This window comes from Fusarium proliferatum (assembly GCF_900067095.1).
Source record: "Fusarium proliferatum ET1 genome assembly, contig: FPRO_scaffold006, whole genome shotgun sequence".
NCBI classification, from domain to species: domain Eukaryota; kingdom Fungi; phylum Ascomycota; class Sordariomycetes; order Hypocreales; family Nectriaceae; genus Fusarium; species Fusarium proliferatum.
In genome coordinates this window covers 1,396,750-1,415,885 of record NW_022194795.1, presented here as the reverse complement: position 1 = coordinate 1,415,885, position 19,136 = coordinate 1,396,750, and the positions used below count along the sequence as shown (strand labels likewise).

The 19,136-nt window shown below is 50.5% G+C and overlaps 4 protein-coding genes across 4 annotated transcripts; 3 read left to right on the top strand and 1 right to left on the bottom strand.

Annotated features, from left to right (window-relative positions):
* Nucleotides 1–4,116: 4,116 nt before the first annotated feature.
* Nucleotides 4,117–5,431, top strand: FPRO_09535 (uncharacterized protein; the record flags this gene model as incomplete). Its single annotated transcript, XM_031232937.1, has 3 exons — nucleotides 4,117–4,418; nucleotides 4,512–5,209; nucleotides 5,352–5,431. 3 exons carry the CDS (start codon nucleotides 4,117–4,119, stop codon nucleotides 5,429–5,431), a joined length of 1,080 nt encoding a protein of 359 aa, XP_031082824.1.
* Nucleotides 5,432–6,316: 885 nt separating this feature from the next.
* On the bottom strand, nucleotides 6,317–8,706 carry FPRO_09534 (uncharacterized protein; the record flags this gene model as incomplete). Its single annotated transcript, XM_031232936.1, has 4 exons — nucleotides 6,317–6,988; nucleotides 7,062–7,348; nucleotides 7,417–8,070; nucleotides 8,460–8,706. The coding sequence occupies 4 exons, from the start codon at nucleotides 8,704–8,706 to the stop codon at nucleotides 6,317–6,319; spliced, it is 1,860 nt and encodes a 619-aa protein (XP_031082823.1).
* A 1,841-nt stretch (nucleotides 8,707–10,547) lies between these two features.
* FPRO_09533 (uncharacterized protein) lies at nucleotides 10,548–11,593 on the top strand (the record flags this gene model as incomplete). Its single annotated transcript, XM_031232935.1, has 3 exons — nucleotides 10,548–10,915; nucleotides 10,966–11,397; nucleotides 11,452–11,593. The coding sequence occupies 3 exons, from the start codon at nucleotides 10,548–10,550 to the stop codon at nucleotides 11,591–11,593; spliced, it is 942 nt and encodes a 313-aa protein (XP_031082822.1).
* A 3,272-nt stretch (nucleotides 11,594–14,865) lies between these two features.
* FPRO_09532 (uncharacterized protein) lies at nucleotides 14,866–16,335 on the top strand (the record flags this gene model as incomplete). Its single annotated transcript, XM_031232934.1, has 3 exons — nucleotides 14,866–15,652; nucleotides 15,747–15,990; nucleotides 16,068–16,335. 3 exons carry the CDS (start codon nucleotides 14,866–14,868, stop codon nucleotides 16,333–16,335), a joined length of 1,299 nt encoding a protein of 432 aa, XP_031082821.1.
* Between the last annotated feature and the right edge of the window lie 2,801 nt (nucleotides 16,336–19,136).

Here is a 19,136-nt window from a genome sequence, read left to right as displayed (position 1 = left end):
TTGTGTGCTGTATGTGCGCGTGCGTTGTGTGCTCCCCCCTGTCCATGCCCTGGTCTCGCTTGACCACTGCGTTATCGCCCAAAAAAGACCTCGTCCGCATTCAAAAGACAACTATCGACGTGACAGCACGGAATAGCGTCCTGGGGGACATCACATGAGATGGTATTGTGTATTGTTGGTGATATAGCAGTGATTAAGAAAGAAACTAACTATAGATAGCCCTAACCAGTATCTTGGGAGTGGCAAATCAGTCAAGGCCCTGAGGTCCGGTGGAGTCTAGAGACAACACCTGTGCAGGTAGACAACACCATTAGAGAGGGATCCTGTTGTGTTACCACACCTCACCTACCCCAGGACAGGGTGACAAACCCCAATCGCGATCTGTCGGGCTACTTGCTGGCTAGACACAGCCCAGGATGTGATGTGGGTGAGCATCTAACATATCCTGTCTTCTATCCAGAACATATCTGCCTACCACTTTATAGAAGGCATTAGTTTTGTCACTTCCAAAGACCAGAAAGCACTACTAAGCGAATTTCATACTCCTAAACTTTTAGCCTAACTCTCGGTGCCCAAGTCGGAGAGCACCGTGTTTCTTATGATCTGACAAAACATGGCCCTGCTATAAGGCTGTAAAGCCGTGTTATGATTGTGAGCCACCCTCCATTGCTGCAGAAGGGTGTGTGCACCCACGGGGAAACCTGTCGATCGAAATCTATCAGCCCACCCCGCCTACATAGTAGGTAGGAAGGTGTTCTCTAGCGTTCATCATCATGCAAGGCTCTATCCTGTCATCGGACATGATCGAGCTCTCGTCAGAGGCAGTGCATAATGACCAATTTACGCTATCTTGCCGTGTTAGGCGGCAACTATACCCGGTTGATAACAAGGCAGTTGAGCCTTTACACCATGACCTGGGTCTGAAGGCGAAGGTGTCTGAATTGAGTTTGTCGGTCGGCGGCTAAGATCGTAAAGGGGTGGCATGCCTATAACGTCACTAACCGGAACCCACGGTGAAGGTTGAGCATTCTGTTGTGTAGCCTTGCGCTGTTTATCTGTGAGTCGAAGCCGAACCGATATGGATCGTTGGAACAACCAGTGACGGGAATAGAAACAAGGTGACGAAAACCGGAGTTGGGAGGACACAAGTCTGTTGTGAAGCGGGCAGCCGATGGCCAAGGAATATCACAGGCCACTCACGCCGCGTTGCCAGATATTTATTACCTGTCTTACAAAGAGCCTATTCACACATTAGTATCTTCTTGCTATAGGAAACACCTTGCCAGTGAGAATCAATCAATGCAGAGGCCCCAATTAAGTCTCGGCGGACCGCGGGAAGAAAAGGAAACCATTTTAGCACCACGGGAGTTCCCTTCCTTGCTCTTAGTTGATGTCTGCCTTGGCCAAGACTTACGTACAGACAAACGAGCCCCGTCGAGAACGTTGAAGCTTAAGTGCGATGCTCCAGGAGACCACAGGGTCCAGAGTTCACCGTGTTCAAGAGTGAGCTTCCGAGTTCAAATATCGTTTTATGGAAGCCGGGGGTATATTGCCGGGTACTGGAAGGCTCCCAGCTCATAAGTTTAGTTCAGTCTAGTTCAGTTCAGTCTACCTAGTTTAGTGTCAGTCTAGTGCAATCGAACCCTTGCGATAGCGGCGGGCTATTTTTCTGCATCTCACTCTTGCAGCACACCTCCGCTTCAAGACGAACCACATTGGATCAGAGGAGTGGGCACTTTTTGACAAATCTTGACTGGGTACTCCGAAACAAACATCTTCTTGCACAGGGATCTCTTGCGGAACCCATCTGAACTCCAACTCTGTCAGACTTTTCAACCGCACTGCTTCGTTACACGTATGCAGTACGTCCAGTAGCAACTGCAGCAGCTGGACAGGTACGCAATCTTCCCCACCGCCTACATATCACAGGCCGTCGTGAGATGCAACAATGATCTGTGCCGCGGTAGAATGGGGGCATAATTGGGGCCGAGCCTGTTCAAGCAGCTGGAGAGCATGGTCTTTCCTATGATGAATCAACAGGCGGTCAAGGTGTTGAGATTTAACCGTGGGACAACGACAATGGCATGCTCCATCTTCGGGAAGACTCGCCTTCGTTGCTCGAGGTTTACAGCAGGACCCCACACGATTTGCACCAAGGGTTCTGAATAGAACAGCTGAGGGTGTCAGGAACCGCCGTTGAGATAGCACTGGGGATCAATAACGCCATTGTACTACCCACAGAATGAAACCATCACGCTTTCAGTCCAAGAAGGGAAATGTCTCAAAGCTTTGCAACCAATGGAGTCCGATCTGAACCACGCTATTTTCCCATCTGTCACGCTCATGCTGCTTGTTCTCTAGCTCGAGCGGGATCCGTCTCAAACCATGACGTGCATCTGCTTGCCTCTCACCGTCCAGGGCTGGTCAGGTTGGTGTGAATAAAGTGCCCTACCAGACCTTGCCCTTTAGTGCAGCCACCTTGCCCGAAAATAGCTTCAAGGCTCTCTCTTCTCTGTGCCAAGGTGACCAGTCACCTGCTCAAAACCGTCCGCCAACTTGACCCGGCTTTCCACAGACCACAGCAAAAGAGGCATGGAAGGGGAAAATAGCGCCCGGCACGGCTAGAACGGGCGAAGGCGGGCCCGTGGGGATAAAGATGGGTCATTGAGATACCTGAGAGCAATCATCATTGGATTGATTTCATATCATTACATTGAGGCAGTCGAGATGCGCTGGTGCCTTGAAGCCTGCCACAGGTTGGCTTGTGCTGTGTTTTACGAGTTTTGCAACACAACCTCAAGCAATTGTGGAGGTGACCTGGACACAGGCCATAGGCCCCAAATGCCTAAATGGGCTCTTGTTTCTCACCACATCCTGGAGCCTCATTAGCGCGCTCTGCAGGGGCATGGTCCGCCTAGGTACAGTAGCATGTGGTTAAAGCCGAAGCTGAAGTACATATCTGTGTGATAGCAAAAGATGAGCCAGCTGAGTCCCATATCAGTCGACGCATGGCACTTATAAGACTAATACGAGAGCGAGACACATGAAACAAGGTAGATACCACTATAAATTGATTCCCAGTACCGACAAGAAGAAGAAAAAAGAAAGCACTCAGCTCTAAAGAGCGAAAACAAGGGTCTTGATAACTTCCCCAGCACGTACCGGAACCCCATGTCTTATTATGGTGGGGATGTCAATGTCGAAGCATGAGAATGTCACCCTCCACGCTCTCGCCCTAATGTAGGACGAACCACTTCTGGTCAGGTCTGGGACATGGCCAAGATCCATCCCATTTAATTCTACCACCTTACGCACCCGAACACACTCCAAGTACTGGGGTATAGCTATGGGTACGGGGGTGTTATCCAGCAGCAGCAGACCGAGCTGCATTGCCTAGCATGCACTGCACTGGGACTGACGTCGAGCTGTCAAAACGGCACCACAAGGGCAAAAAACAAAAGAGAAAAAAAAACAATCAGACATTGCACTGCTTTGTTACAACAGACAGGATCCACGCTGCCACAGCAGCAATTCTCTCTCCTTTTCTCTTGAATCGTCTCGAATCAGATCGACTCAAATCATATCACGGCACTTGCCTGCCTGCCTGTCTCGTCCGCCCTCACACATTCCTATCGTCTGCGGCCCTTATTCGACTCATCCCTGGGCGGTCGTCTCCATTGAGCAGTGACAGCCGGTAGCACTGGCCGGTGTTTACCAGTAACTTGACAGCGGTAGTAATCACAGTAACCGCCTTCTCGCATCTGCTTGCCGGGTATAAAATCGGGAAGAGCGTGCCTTGAATCGCTATCTCTTCTTCCTTCACTCGCTAGCATCGAGGTTTGTTATAGACCATCCCAACCGCAAATACCTTTCCACAAACCTATTTTTGAATATAACACTGCCATATCGTATCGTGCCGTAACATATCGTTCCACAGCGCGCACCTCTTTTTTTTTGAATCTTCCTAAGTGGTAACGTTGACCTGGAGTCGTGGAATTGTTTTGTGCGTGCTTGACCCTGTTAACCTTGGAAGTATAGTCACACACTCCTCCGATTTTGCATAACGACATTTGGAAAACGAATACTTGGATTGATTGATGTCCTTCGATTGCCATGATGGATCCAAAGAATGATGCTCCCACGCATGGAGCCGTAGTCGATATCGGCGGTAGCAACATGTATGACGGCGTTGGCAAGCGATTGCAAGAGGCCCTCACGGCTCCATACTCTCCCACCTCCAAACCCACGCTGCCCGACGAATTACTGTACGACGATGTCGGGTTGCCGATCTGGAATCAGATAATCTTCACCCCTGAATTCTATCAGACTCATGACGAGATTGCTTTGTTTGATGAGCATGGCGCCGATGTTGCTGCGCGATGCCCAGCTGGTGTCACAATTATCGATCTAGGAGCTGGGTTAGTTCATCCTCTATTGCCCCGCACTCTGCCCACCCTCAATGAGTGGTGGCTGTAAGCTTACCCTCTCCATACTAACACGACCCCATCCAGTGACACTCGCAAGGTTGGCCACCTTCTCGCAGCCTTTGAAAAGGGCAAAGTTCCCGCCAAGTACCTCGCATTGGACATTTCCAGATCGTCGCTGAATCACAATGTAAAATACCTCGTGGAGCAGCACCCGAGACCTGAGTCATCAGTGACCTGTGCTGGTATCTGGGGTACCTTTGGCGACGGCATGAGCTATATCCAAAAGATCTCGACACCCCGTCTCTTTCTCTCGCTAGGTTCGGTGCTCTGCAACGATCCTTGGCCTGAAGCACTTGGTCACCTGAAGTTCTGGGCCGATGCCATGCGACCTGACGACCTACTTCTAATTGGAATGGACGGCCACACTCTTCCCAATAACAAGGAGAAGATCTGGAACGCCTACCACTCTTGTGACGACCTCTACCACAAGTTCTTCTTGAACGGCTTTAAGCATGCCAACCGTCTGGCAGGTGAGGAATGGTTTCGTGAGGAGGATTGGGAGCTCCTCGCGCAATTGGAGGATGAGCCCACTACTCGTCATCGGTTCTTTTTTCGGGCCAAGAAAGATGTGAAGCTTAAGAAGATGAGCCGCAACATCCAGAAAGGCGAAGAGTTCGACTGGTTCGATTCTCACAAGTACGGCGAAGATAACGTGCGCCTCATGTGCTACAAGGCAGGACTGAGCGTAATCGATGTGTGGCAGGCCCCAGGATCGGAGTTCCGTAAGTTCCCTCCTATTAATACCCTCTGGCGATTTCTTCCTCTGTTTTTTTTCTCTCTCTCTTTCCTTCCCCCCCCCCCCCCCCCTCTCTTTTTTTTTCTTCTCTTTCTTCTTTTACGTGTTTCATACTGACTTGTTTTCAGGGCAATATCTCGTTCGCCGTAAAGACAGCAAGGACCAGCGAGACGACGCCGACAGTGCCGTCTCTGGAGTCAGTTACTAATCTGGCTCCGCGGCTGGCCGCTACCATCACATCTAATTCCTAAAAGAATTTTCACCAAAAGGCGGGCAACTATTGCTGAGGATATCTGCGGACAGTACCTTTTTACGAGTAATGGAAGGTATTGTAATCCCAAAATGGATGGACAGATCAAGGTTTTGTTCGTTGCGTTTCGTCAGGTTAGACACAGGGTTTCCTCTTCTGCTTCGAGGACCTTTGCAACAAGGTGTTCCCACCAAGGGTACCTCTTACCGATATCTTTGCAGAGAGCAGTTGGATCTCGTGGGATTTGTACTTCTTTGTCAATCCACCCCCAGATGCGCAAAAGTGCGTCGTACAAGGGGGGGACGCTCTGAGGTGACAGATAATTAGCCCCTAATTCTGCAACTAGAGTGGGTGGTGTTGGGTGCAGTAGACCTGGGCAAAGGCAGAACCAGCCTGCGTCTTGCCATAGATTACTAAAAATGGGAGGTTTGCGTTTCTTTTCTTTGCACTTACACTGCGGACTGGCGTTTGAACCACTTGCTCGAACCAATCCATCGAAACATCCTTGTGTACAGTTTCAGTGGCGAGTAATCCTAGGAAAAACACTGGTAATAGGGGTGCTTGAGCTGTAAAGTGAGACCCCGATGTAGGCATAATTCGTATGCAACGGGCGAGATCGTCAAGATTGGCAAGAACTTCCGGGTGATTTCGAGGCAGCCTAATGGAAGGTTCAGTCAGCGAGCGCTCTTGCCACTATTATTGACGCAAGTTGAGGTGAGGTAGGCATGATGGTGTGGTAGGGAAAGCAGGCAGTGTGTAAGTGTTGAGCCGGCAGAGGGGGAAGGAGTGAGTTGAGCTGTTGCAAAATCAACGCCCATTATCCCAATGGATCTTCAACTTCCTTCAGCTTGTCCACTTCTCTCCCTCCTCGGACCTTTTCTTCTCCTTCATCGCATGTTCGTACCTCAGAAGACGACATTGATAATAAATAATTGCGGCGATCCTCCATGCCTCAGCTGTAACCTCGGTCATGATTTGGTTGGAATCGATTATCACTTCGTCTGCTTTGTCGCGCACCCAGTCTATCGTTGGTGGGTACTTTCGAGCCAGCTCCCAGTCTTTGCCCTCACGGCTCCATTGTCGCATTTCTGATAGTTCGCGCAAGAGGAATTTTGCCGTGATTGGAACGATGGTGGATTCAGGCTCTTGCTGCAATCGACCTGCACAATACGTTACCTGGCTCATAAGATGCAACAATTTCTTCGAAAAGCCACAACCTCCATGGATTTCAAACATATCTTTCTCTGTTCCATAGAGCAGCCAGCTGAACCTGCCTGCTTCAGCCTCGGGGTTAAAAGTTTGCGGTGAGGGAAGGGCCATCATAGGTTGAGCGAGAATCACTGCCCGGCCAACAATGATTGATTGAGAGATGCGAAGTTCGTTGTACTGGACGTTGTTGTTTTTCCAGTAGCGAGCGCCAGGGTCAGTTGCCTGCAGGAAGTATTCGCCTTGCCTGAATCCTTCCAGCCATCGCGGATTGTATGGCTTTTTGAGTCGTCGTTCCGTTAGGACAATCTAAATACTAGTCAGGTCACTTCACAATATCGAAGGCGCACGGTCAATAATCCTGTAGCGACATCATACATACATCTTGCATTGAAAGAAGCACGGCCATGGTGATGACCTCCTGCCCTTTACCATTTTCCCTGCTCTCAGGCGCATTGAGGAGTGTGCTGAAATATTGATCTGCCGTGATATATCGCTGATTGATCCGCTGGCGGATGCGCTCATCCGGAATATAATCATAGATATACACCCCGGCAAGACTCTGAATAGCGTGGAGAATACCTTCGTTCTTATGCATCGGCGCCAGATCCTTCAACCATAGGTTTGTGTTGCTGAGCACACTCCTTCCCGGACACCAGTTCTTGATATCTGCCGAGTGGTGAGCAAACGCTTGTTCAAGGCACAAAACGCCGATAAGCAAGTTTTCAAAGACTTACAGAACTCAAACAATCGTCTGTCAATATGATCCATCTTTGCTTGGAATCCGAACTGAGGAGGCAGCATTTTTGGGTCACCAGCTATCAGGATTTGTGAAGTGTCTTGAAGGGAAACCGGAGAACCTGCCATCAACACTGGCGATGAAGTATTTCCCCATCCTCCCTCTAGGTCCATGGGCGAAACAGTCCCATTTGGCGCGGAAGACACGGCAGGCCCAGGGTTAACCAGAGTTATTATGGTTGTAGGACGACCGGCACTGTGTGATCGCGTTACGTTGGGCGTTATGTCCTCAACGTCATCCTCTGACGGGAGTGGTACAGGGCCAGACGGCCGTCTCGATGGTGCTCGCGAAGGCCAGTTGAATTTAACATACCCATTCACCTGTCCATTCTCAGGGCGAGCATAGCGAGGATAGGCAGACACAATCAGCCGGTCCTCATTCGCGGTGAACGGACTTACAACGAGCCCTTCTACTGGTACCAGGCCTCTTTTCTTCGAGTCTTGCGATTCGACAGCCCGCTCTGGAAGAGCATCGTGCACCGCAGGCAAGAGGCGAGGCAGTCGCTGTGCCTGAGAGCGAGGTGGCTGAGGTTGAGGTTCAGGTTCAGGTTGAGGTGCTGTGGCTACCTGAAGATTCAACGCAGGCTGGGGTGCTGCATGGAACGTCAGCTCACGGACTTGATAGTCTACCATGGTATGATCGGGTCGACGGGTAGTTTTGATCTTCTCGGCAGGAATTGGAACAAAGTCGGGAACATGATGGATGAAAGATGGATTCTCGATCGGATTGTGCAACGGGGTGAGGGTGGGAGTAAGAGCGGGGTGGGTGGGTGCAGCATGTTCTCTCTCATCTCCTTTCTGCCCAGGTTTACACCTCTCTCATCGGAGACCCATCAGGCTTCAAGATCCTCCACAGGGATTTGACAGGGACAACGGGTCAGAGTTAAGATCTGAAGAGTTTTCGAGAAGGCAGAGTCATGAGGAAAGATGGGTGAGATGAGTTGGATACATAGAGTGAGTGACAACAGGTTCACTTCCTTACCTGTAAAAGCTGGGGCCCACGAATTGCCAAGGTCCTCGGGGAGGTCGAATAGGACCTCTGAGGGAGACGATACTCCCGTTGTCGTAGGCCATGTATTTTCGAATAAAGGGACATCAGTAATCAGGGATCCGTCGACGCTGTCGGAGGCCCTGATGCTGGATGTGGCTATGCTCAGTGGGATCGTATCGTCTTGTCGCGCGTATTTGACGCGCTTCACCGGACGGACTGATTCTGGTGAACTCTCCATTTGGACGGCTCGTGGCAGGGAACGCCGGGGACAAGCCCGATGGGCCGTGCTATAATTAATGGGAGAGATGAGAGAACAAAACCTTACAGTACGACAGTTTCGGAGTCGGCCGGGTCAGAACACCACGGAAGGCCAGCGGCAGCGGCAGCGGGCAGCGGTAACAAGTAGCGATACCAGACGTTTGATGATCAGAGCCGCCGGGCCCCAGGGGCGACGCACAACCGTTGCGGCGCGTCGAACTGAGAGCCTATTGATGAGATTCCAGCAGAGTGGTTCGCTTCAAGGCAAAGAACCACGCCTACCGAGAGTGGGTTTTTGGAGTGTAAACCGCCGGGATAGCGGGGGCGAAAGGAGACAACAAGAAGCGAAGAGGAAACAGTTCAACCGAGGGACCAGCGGAGGGGTGTTGAAGCAAAGTCAAGAAGACCGGAAGGTCATGGCGTGAGATAAGTCTGGGGAGAGTACCTGCATTAAAAGGGACGTTGACCAGGTGCTACTCTCTGCCTCTCTAGAAGCAGTTTGGACTTTTAACTAAAGAGATGTCTAGGAGCTGTTAGAAACATTAAGGTCAATGGTTGGATTGCAGGCCTCCCCACTTGGAACCTGACGAGCTTGGAGCCCTTAACACAAGGGAATGAGAGTGCTTCTCCAATAGCTAGCAGGACGCCGCCTCACGATATTAGAAGCAGTACCGGCTAGTCACGATCGGTAGGGCGGGCAACCTGAAGGCGAATCTCACTCACCGTTGCCTCACGCGCCTTACGCGCCTGTTGCCGCCGTCGAGATAGAGCCAGCGAGGATATGAAAGAATTGAGCAGGTGTGGCGGCCCATCGATGTGATGGGACCTGGCCTTCCAGGGTCATGGACCAGGGGGGTTACTTACGAGGACCAAGATGGTTTTTAGCGGCAGGGATAAAAACGCCATGGCGCACCTCACAGCTTAATCACCCGCCCTTGCTTCTTCGGGGTTAACAAGGCCAGCCGGTCTAGCAAGGGCACAACGAAGACGATCCTTGACAGGAGAGAGGAGACACAAACAACGGGGCCAGAGTCCAGTGCCAACAATATTACAAACGGTGCTCGGTACATCCTGTGATACGGACAGCGGCAGCCCCCATACGCATTAGCGTTACCTTGACTCAGTTGTCTCTTTCCCCCCAAGCTTGTTGTCTCTTGTCTCGTCACTTATTGCTCACGCGAAAAAGCTGTGCTTGTACCCGGCACCGCGTGTCTTGCCTCTCTACCGGCCTCATAAGGAGCAAGTTCCAAGAGACTGACCGAAGAGACCACAACATTCATTTTGTCAACCCGACGTTGGGTGTTGCCGTCGTCCTCTTTTGCGGACCAAAGACGTAGGACACTCACCAAGCAGATTGTCTGTGACTTTGTCTTTCGCCTCTCAGCACTGGCTTCTAGGCCTGAATACCACAAAAACCCGCGCATGTTATTCTCCGACGGTTACGCTACATGCTGCCCTCCTCTGACCGACGCATGCGTATCTTTTTCTTTTCTTCTGCCTTAGAAGCGCGAACGCGAACCCCAGGTAGACGGATAGACAGTTCCTGACAGCCATTTCCCCCTCTCCCTCGCTCCCTCGGTCGCCCCAAAATTTTGCCTTCCCGCCGCCGCCGCGCCGCGCCGGTCCGGAGCCCTTCGTTAGCTTCCGTGCCACAACAATTTGCAACACGCTACTGCTAGGTCCCGCGTGGTTGGTCGAAGCTCTAAACATAGCACAGAGTACATTCCCACGTACAGTACTATAGGTGTATACTCATATATCAGCGCCTATTGTCAGCGATCTCAATAGTACAGAAAAAGGTACAGATACTACTGTACCATCATGTCAATTCCATCATCTGCACTCGTCTTTGAATCAGGGATCAATACAGTCCCCAGCAACACGATGGAGCCCAATTCTTTGGATGCCCTTGTCCGGGTCCAGTTAGAGACTGTTTCCAGGGAGTTGGCAGCAAAGGCAAAGTTTACTACAAATGTTTCATCGCCCGAACAACGTCAAAATATCATCAACGATGTGGGAGAATATCTTGCTCAGACCGCCCAGATGTGGCTTTCTTTGACAGATAAATTGGTGACAGGACCTCATGTAGCATCAGCTGCAGAGGAGGCGCACGAGCTGTCCTACAATAAGACGCACATGGCGGACTTGCAACCCATGGCTACAATGGACATGAACATCAGCAAGCTTGGGTAAGTCTCTAAACCAATCGTGTTATACCATGGCTCACCCATTCTGGCAGTAAGATCCGTGATCTGGCAGCAAAGTTCTCTGAAGACGTTCAAGAAGTCTGGCGACGGACACCTGAACCTGGAGGAGTTTTGTCAGCACCAACCTACCATACCGTCTCTTCCTTCCCTACCATTAAATCTGAACCCTCAGGCTGGAACCGGTCATTCTCCGGAGGCAATAATATGGATGGCGGAACTCGCGAAAGCCAGAGAGCTATACTAGCTTCTCGAAGCACTGATGACGCTCCATCACCTGGTGGGAACCTATCCATTTCAGAAGACTCAGGAGATGACGAAGATGAACAATTCAGCAAAATCGACATGGATGCTCTTAAACAGAGGGGCAAAGGCTCGTACTACTGTCCTTTGGGACATCGCTGCGACAAGGGCGGCGTTGATAAGGAGGGAAGACTTGTGGTCTTCGACCGAAATTCTTCTTTTGCGTATGCTTATGCTTGTGACCCCGAGTTGCTGGTTTAAACTGACCCCTGTCATAGACAACACTGTAACAAGCATCGGAAACCTTGGCGGTGCGATGTTCCTGGGTGCCCGAATCCACCCAAGAAACGCAAGTTTGCCCGTCGGGACGGACTTGAAAGACATAAATTGACGGTCAAGCATCGCGTTATGACATCCTGAGGCCCTAGTCACGAGTTCCATCTTGTGCTTTGATGGGCTGCGTGACCTTGACCGGTCAATTCCCTTACATTCAGAGACTTGTCTTTGATTGGGGGAGGTATGGCCGGTGAAAATAAACCATGCGGCTCATGCAAACCCGAGAAGCATGAACCAATAGTGATTCGCCAAGGGTTTCTCTGCCACTCAGTGGTCCGTCCGCCAGCAGCTGAACGTTGCACGAAATCATGGAAATTGATTCGGATCTACATGGCCTCAGTTGCGTGCGAGTTACAATACGAGCCTAGCATGCCTAATGGCGCATCCCTCGCATGAACACAGGAAAGATAGTCGGAATTCTTTTTATCACGGCATAATTGCTGGTCAATAAGCGACCGCCCAACCTTTTGTGGAGTTGAACTAGTCTTGTATCTGAAGGGAATGATGCAACCACCTACCTGTAAGCTGGCACATCACCGGTCAGAGTCACCCAAACAAACAATCGTTACATATGCAGTTAGCCTTCGGGCAAGATGCATGAAAGCTTTTCACAGTAATTTTAGGACATCCTTCTCAAAAGAGAAGCAGCCGGCTCACAGGTACCACAGTTAGCAGTTGAGATGGACGTGGTAGGCCTCAACGACTAAGGGTGGGAAAACCCACCGACGCGGCATCTCAGTTACAGATCTACCCGTTCCTACAGGGCCAAAGCGGATGGCAGCATGGGAAATTTCAGAAATGCATTGCCACTTTGATTATACGGGTGTGCTGGCTGTCTATAAGTCGTACGACAGGAACACGCACCCAGAACGTTCGAGAAAAATAGGTGCAGCCACGTATGAGAATGAAGCAGGCCAAGGTCTCACAAGAGCACTGGTATAAGCTGTCGGCTCCCGCGCAAGAGGCACTTGATCAGGCAAAGAGGTTTACTAGAGTACGTACAAATATAGTACTAGGCTGGGCTACCGACTGCGAGAAGCGGGTGGCTTTCCCAAACTCGTGGGAAGCTGGCCACGGATGACTTGCAGACATACGATCTCATACTGCAGCAATGTGACACTTCATTTTCAGGGTGCTTTCAGAGCTTCTAGGGACTGGTGAAATTCTATCATTCTTCTCCGGGGCGGCCCTAGACGATGATCCCGGCACTAGGGCCATTTGTTGGGCATGCACCCTTGCGATCAACACGCGGACCAACCAGTTGGAAACAGCAATTGTGAGAAATCGTATATTGGTATGTACGGTGACGAGAGTCTTGAACCAACTCTCATGTCGCAGCAGCACTGTGGTTCGAGACCGTGGACAGGCAGATAGTAGCATCTCAAGCACTACATACATAATGGCATCATAAATTTTAGACTCGGCAGAACGATCCGATCTCACTGACCAATCTACCTTTCCCCCACAAACATTTCCCATTGACTTCTCGACTCCAGGCAAAGGGAAACAGACTTGGTGCAACCCTTAGTGGCGCACGTGGCTTCTTAACGGTGCGGGACTAGGGCGCTAGCAGCTGGGAACTTGCATGGGTTGTGTAAGGGGAGTTTCCATACCAGACCAGGATTTATGGTCCAGGAGACGAACGAGATGGGACGAGGAGGGACGGAACAAAAATAGGAGGAGGGGAGAGAAAAGGAAAGAGAAGAGACGAGAGGAAACAAAAGAAAGTCAGATGAGCGGTGTGTTCCGGAGACGACGGGAATATGCTCCTGTCATAGCGCCGCCAACCTCAGCTCTTCAACTTTGTCCATCCTTGGTCAACCATGCACCACGCAACAAGGACTATGCAGTGTCGTGCCGTTTCTTACGCTGGTCTGGTCTGGCCTGGTCAAATTGAGCTGAGTCGTAGACCGCGCCGTGCTGAAGTGTCAGATCTGGGATTAGGCGTTACCCAATGCTTGGGCGAAATGGATATGTATGGTACATCACATCGTGCCATGCCAGTAGAGCAGATCTCGTGGGGATCCCTACAAGGCAACTGGCCTAATGCATGGCGTTGATGGGTTCCAGAGCACTGTGCTGTACAGCATCGATGGCTTGCGGACGAGTTGCATAACTGCATCTAGCCTAAGGTTAAGCGGAGCAAACGACGACTACGGTAACTCAGGTCTCAGTCGGTCATGTCTTGGGTTTATTATCCATCTACAAAGCACTTGTCGTCAATTGGCGTCATCATCATTACACAGCGAGGCTTGTGGTACCTTGGTGCGGAACAGCCAAGAAACACCCTGCGACCAACCAAAACCATTCTCAACCATGACTGAGGTGAGCCAGGCGAAGCTTGCTGTTTAGTTCCAGCACCTTTGCTGGGTTGTTTTACTTTTTGGCTCTCGCTTTTTGGGGGTGAGTGGAGAATGCGATGAGAGAAAAGAGTAGCTTTTCTTCTTCTCTCACCTCCCAATTCATCAAGTAACATGGGCTGAACCGGGCTAGTTGCTCTACGAGACAATGATGTACTGGACGGACGACATTGTCGCTCTATTCATATCGCTCGCCTGGGTTTTCTTGCTCACTCCTTGAGACGCTTTTCGCACACCCCCATTCAGCCAATAGTGAGTCGTCCAGGATTCTCGACTAACTAAGTGACCTGGTTCCTAAGTCTGTGAATCTCTGTTTTTTTTTTCTTCCCTTTGGGCATCTTTTCGTCGTTCCTTTCCCGTCGTTTCTTTTTCTCGGTCAACGCCCCCCTTGCCGGAGCCATCAAAATGAGACAGTCCCCTTGGCATGAGCCCACGCCAATCCGTCAATGTATGTGCGGTGTTCCCCAAGGAGTGTGGAACTAAATTGTTGGCGCTGGGGCCCTGGATACCTTACATACTGTAGCTGATCTATGGACTGCGCTACCTGTACGGAGTGCACTACCTATATTGCACTGCACAACAGGGCCGTATGCCATGTACCCATTGGCTGTTTGAACGCCTTGTCCTAGCCTTACTCGCGCGCTCGCCTGCCTACATGACGGTCAATATTCTATGTACACTACACTACATCACATAGCACAAGACTACATTGACCGGCAATCGTCTTTTCTCAACGGTTACTAGTCTCGGCTTTCTGGCGTCTCTCAGTCGACCGCTATTTGGTATTGGCCTGCAATTCCCGGCCCGGCTAACAGGCTCAGGAGTTGGAGTTTGCAATATAAAGTTGTTGTTCGCACCCACGGGAGATGATATGGCGCCAACAAGTCTCACTTTCCTATACCCCAAGAACCAGTATAAGAGCCTATCATTTACACTCATCTTTATGCGAATTTGTTTCTCAGACTTCAATCAACCACAGCGGAGCTCAACTCAATCATGGTTATTCCTTCTGTCCTCATCATAGGGGCCGGCAACTTTGGTGCTGCGACTGCGCTCTCACTCCGTAGAAAGGGCAAGGTTCAAGTGACCATGGTTGACACGGCCTACTTCCCCAATCCTAGGGCCGCTTCTCACGACATCAACAAGATCGTCCGCGATGACTATCCGGACAGACTCTACATGCGCCTGCTGAAGAAGGCTATGCCCCTGTGGAGGCATGACGAGTTATACAAGACTTGGTATCACGAAGTCGGCATGCTTCGTGCTGACTCTACCTCGTTTGGCGAAGAGAGTATCAACTCTTACCGCGACATGGGGATCCCCAACAGGTCGGAGCTTATGCCTGTCGACGAAGTGCGCCGTCGTTGGAACGGTGCCTTTGAGACAGCTGACTTCAAGGGCGTGGATAGGGTTCTCTGGAACCCTGACGTAGGGTTCGCGGAGGCGGACAAGGCTCTCGGCGCGGTAGTCCAGGCTGCGGTCGACCTCGGAGCCGAATATGTCGTTGGAGAAGTGACGAAACTCGACTTTGGGTCAGAGGGCCAATGTATTGGTGCTACACTCAAGGACGGCACGACGCTGCGAGCTGACAAGGTTCTTCTTGCTGCTGGAGCTCGTACGGCGTCTCTACTCGCGCAAAGCGCGCCTGAAAAGCCACTACTCCATGCTGGTGAGAGACTGCTGGCTACAGGAGCTGTGAGCTTCTATGCGAAGCTGCATGGCGCACAAAAAGACAAGTTCTCAGCAATTCCGGTGCTCAAGAATTGCTTACCTCAGGTCAAGGGTACGTACTGTATTGCTTGCATGCTTGTTTGATGTTGCAACCGGGGCGGATATTATCGGTACTTGACTGGGCTGAGCTAACAAGTCATCTGCAGGTGAAGGCATGTCAATCCTCAGCGACGGAACTATCAAGTTCAACTGCGACCTATGCTTCACCAACTACCAAGTGTTCCCTCCAACCGGTGAGGCCATGTCAGTTGCGCCTAGCCAGTCCATGTATAACACGTGGACGGGACCTCGATTTCTCAAGTTCTTTGAGGACCGGGCGCGAAAGACGTTCAATGGCCTATATGGCAAGGAAGTCGAAAACATCAAGATTGAGGCCTACCGAATGTGTTGGTAAGCAAGGCCACCCACTCTTATGAGCCTGTATTCGTATGTGTATAGTTATCTGAGCTGACTGGTCTCTGCCACAGGGACGCATCAACACCAACACATGACTTCCTCATATCACCGCATCCGCAGAGCGATAGGCTCTACATCGCAACAGGAGGTTCCTTCCACGGATGGAAGTTTCTCCCTGTCATTGGCGACTACGTCGTCGACATGATGCAGGGAACCCTTGACAGCGACTTGGCCGATCGATGGGCCTGGGATAAGAAGGGCGGCGACGGCCATTCGGCGAACCCAACATACCAAATCGTCGGGGACTTGCAAGACTGGACCCGTGGCTGGGCAAACTAGGAGACGAGATGGCTATTCCCTCCTCCTCCTCCTCCTTCTCCTCCTCTTTGTACCTGTCCTGCCCGACAGAAGCTGAGAAACGACAGCCAAGGCTATGGCGTGGAACTCCTCCGAAGAAGTGTGGCAAGATCGAGACCAAGATCAAGCCAACCCAACCAACGGGGTCAGTGACAGCGCCCTTGACAGGGGTCCGGGCAGGGTTAGGGGTGTTGGCTAAGGGTTAGGGGTCGGTCACTGTCACGACATGGGTGAGAGGAGCGATGGATTACCCCATGTCTAGCATTGGATCGGCGCCAAACTTTGAAACCCCAGGCCAGGCTTCATTGTTCATCCTACCAACGACACGGCAGGCAGCGCAACGATATCACTATCGCTATCACTCTGCTCCGCTACGACGCACGATGAATGGATGGTCCAAGCTGAACCACCAACCTGGAAATGACGGTTAATGATGATGGGCACTAAAAGTTGGAGAGCTTGTTCTCTCCTCTCAGCGATGGGCATGGGCATGGACCCCCCAGGGCTGTTATGTGGGCTTGCTGGTTCTCACTAGGTATTTTGGCGTTGCTTTTTTCGGCTACAGCATCAGCATCAGCATCAGCATGAAGGACGAAAATCTCTGAGGAGAGATGGAGTATGTGGTTCTTGTGTGTTTCTTTTCCTTTTTCTGATCTTCTCTCCCTGCTCAATATTACATCACCTCATATTGGAACTGACGAGAGAGGGGTCATAACATATCATATTTTGCATTTATTTTTCATTTCCTTTCGGGTTTCTTTTTCCAGTGTCTGTTGTGACACTCAAGTTTGAGTGTGAGGTTTCTCCTTTGTCCATTTCGCACTTTATTTATTGCTTTCCTCGTCATGTTATGTCGTTGGTATCATGGTCATTCACAGTCAGCATTCTCAAACGCATGGATATTCAAAACGGTGCCAAGAACTGAAGCAAAGAGATTTATCGATGAGCATTATTATTAGCATTAAGAGGGTTTAAAGTTTTCAATAACACATGCATGATACAAGCAAGCATTTCTCTCCTGTCTTGCTTTCGCCGTCTCGCCGTCTCGGCTCGCCTTCCGGATGCCGTTTCCAGAGTTTTCAGGTATGGATGTACGTATGGACAGTACAGTACAGTACAGTCCCCTACAGTATGTTATCTCTGACCGGAGAATATTAATATGTGTTAGTGATATCTGACAGAATCGCAAAAGGGTGAGACTAGACTAAAAGTCAGAGGAGATGGGCGGTAATTACGGCCCACTACGGCACATAACCTTGGCATATTAGGATCAGTTGAGAGAACAGCACCACCTCGCGGGTTGTGGAATTACAATTACAGATGCAGTGATAGGTAGGTACTTTGACTTTTCTCGCCTTGGTCATCGTCTCATACATACATACATACACATAACATGCGTGGGACTAGATCACGAGGAAGTGCAAAAGTTCAGGGTTGACATACGAGGAACGACCCCTGCCACTTTGACAGTGGTGGTCAAACCCCTTGTATCGGTAGTTGATGATCCCTGTAAGACTGGACTGGTTCCGTTCGGTTAGCGGGAGGCATGATACCGATCCAAAGCTCTGGTTAGACTAAAATCATGGGCTGGAATCAGAGCCCGTTTCTTCGTCTTCTTTTCGTCTCTCCCTCTGCCTCTCCCCCTTCCTCTCCTCTCCTCTCCTCTCCTCTTCTCTCCACTCTCCCCATGATCCTTCATGCATGGAGCCGCATTGCATATACTACTACTGTGACTGTAACTGCAACTGCAAGCCCCTCAGAGATAGGGCGGTCTGCTGGGATTCTTCATCTGAATCGTATGATCGTATCTAGATAACGAGTTTTGAGCAGATGGTATTGTGGGTTAGGTTCGTGGCCGGGAGCAGATGAAGCAGGGGGTCGCTGCAGATCTCTCTCGCTTTGACCTCTTGTCGGGAACCTGGTCTAGGTGGAGCGATTACGACAGTCTACATACATACATATGTACATACATTGCAGAGAGTTACTCCGTACATACAGTAGCTAGTAGGTACGACACTCATTAGATAGATCCCTGGGCCCTCGTTCCTTGGGCCCCGGGGAAACGAGGCGGACGGAGGATGAGTTCCTGGCGACGAGGAGAGTAAAGAGATAACATTCTTCAGGGGAAGGGAAAGGAAAGGAAAGGGGACACTAATATCCGTAAGAGTTGCAGCTATGGAAGTAGGCTATTGTGCAAAACTCAGATTTGTCGCGTCTTTTTTGATACATAGTACGGATACGTCAGCTCGAGTTGAAGCCCTCGCATGTTTCTTTTTGACTTGTCTCTGGAATTCAGGTTTCAGGAGATAGGTCGGGACCCGGGGAGTCTGGATACCTTTATTCCCGATAGGTCTGACATGTTTTGGCCCAAGTTGTACTGGTACGTACGGAGTGATCCTGCATACATATAGGACATGCATCGTGAGATCTCCGTACCGGTCTGTACGTAGAGGTCCAGATAGGCTGCTGACTTTGGTAGGTAGGTAGGCTATATTAGAGGCCATGTCCATGAGGCACCTCGATAGGCTGAGACCGGTGATGAAAGAAAGGACGAGACATGCATGGAAGCACCCAAGCATGAATCATTTCTTCTTTTTCGTATCGGCGCACATGACTTGTTATTGTCTCCCTGCAGGTTGGTTCAAGTCTGGACTCCCTCATCGGTCATTAATGAGTGACATTGGGGCGTGTTGTCGCTATGATTGTATGCATGCATGCATGTATGTATGTATGTATGTATGTATGTATGTATGTATGTATGTATGTATGTATGTATGTATGTA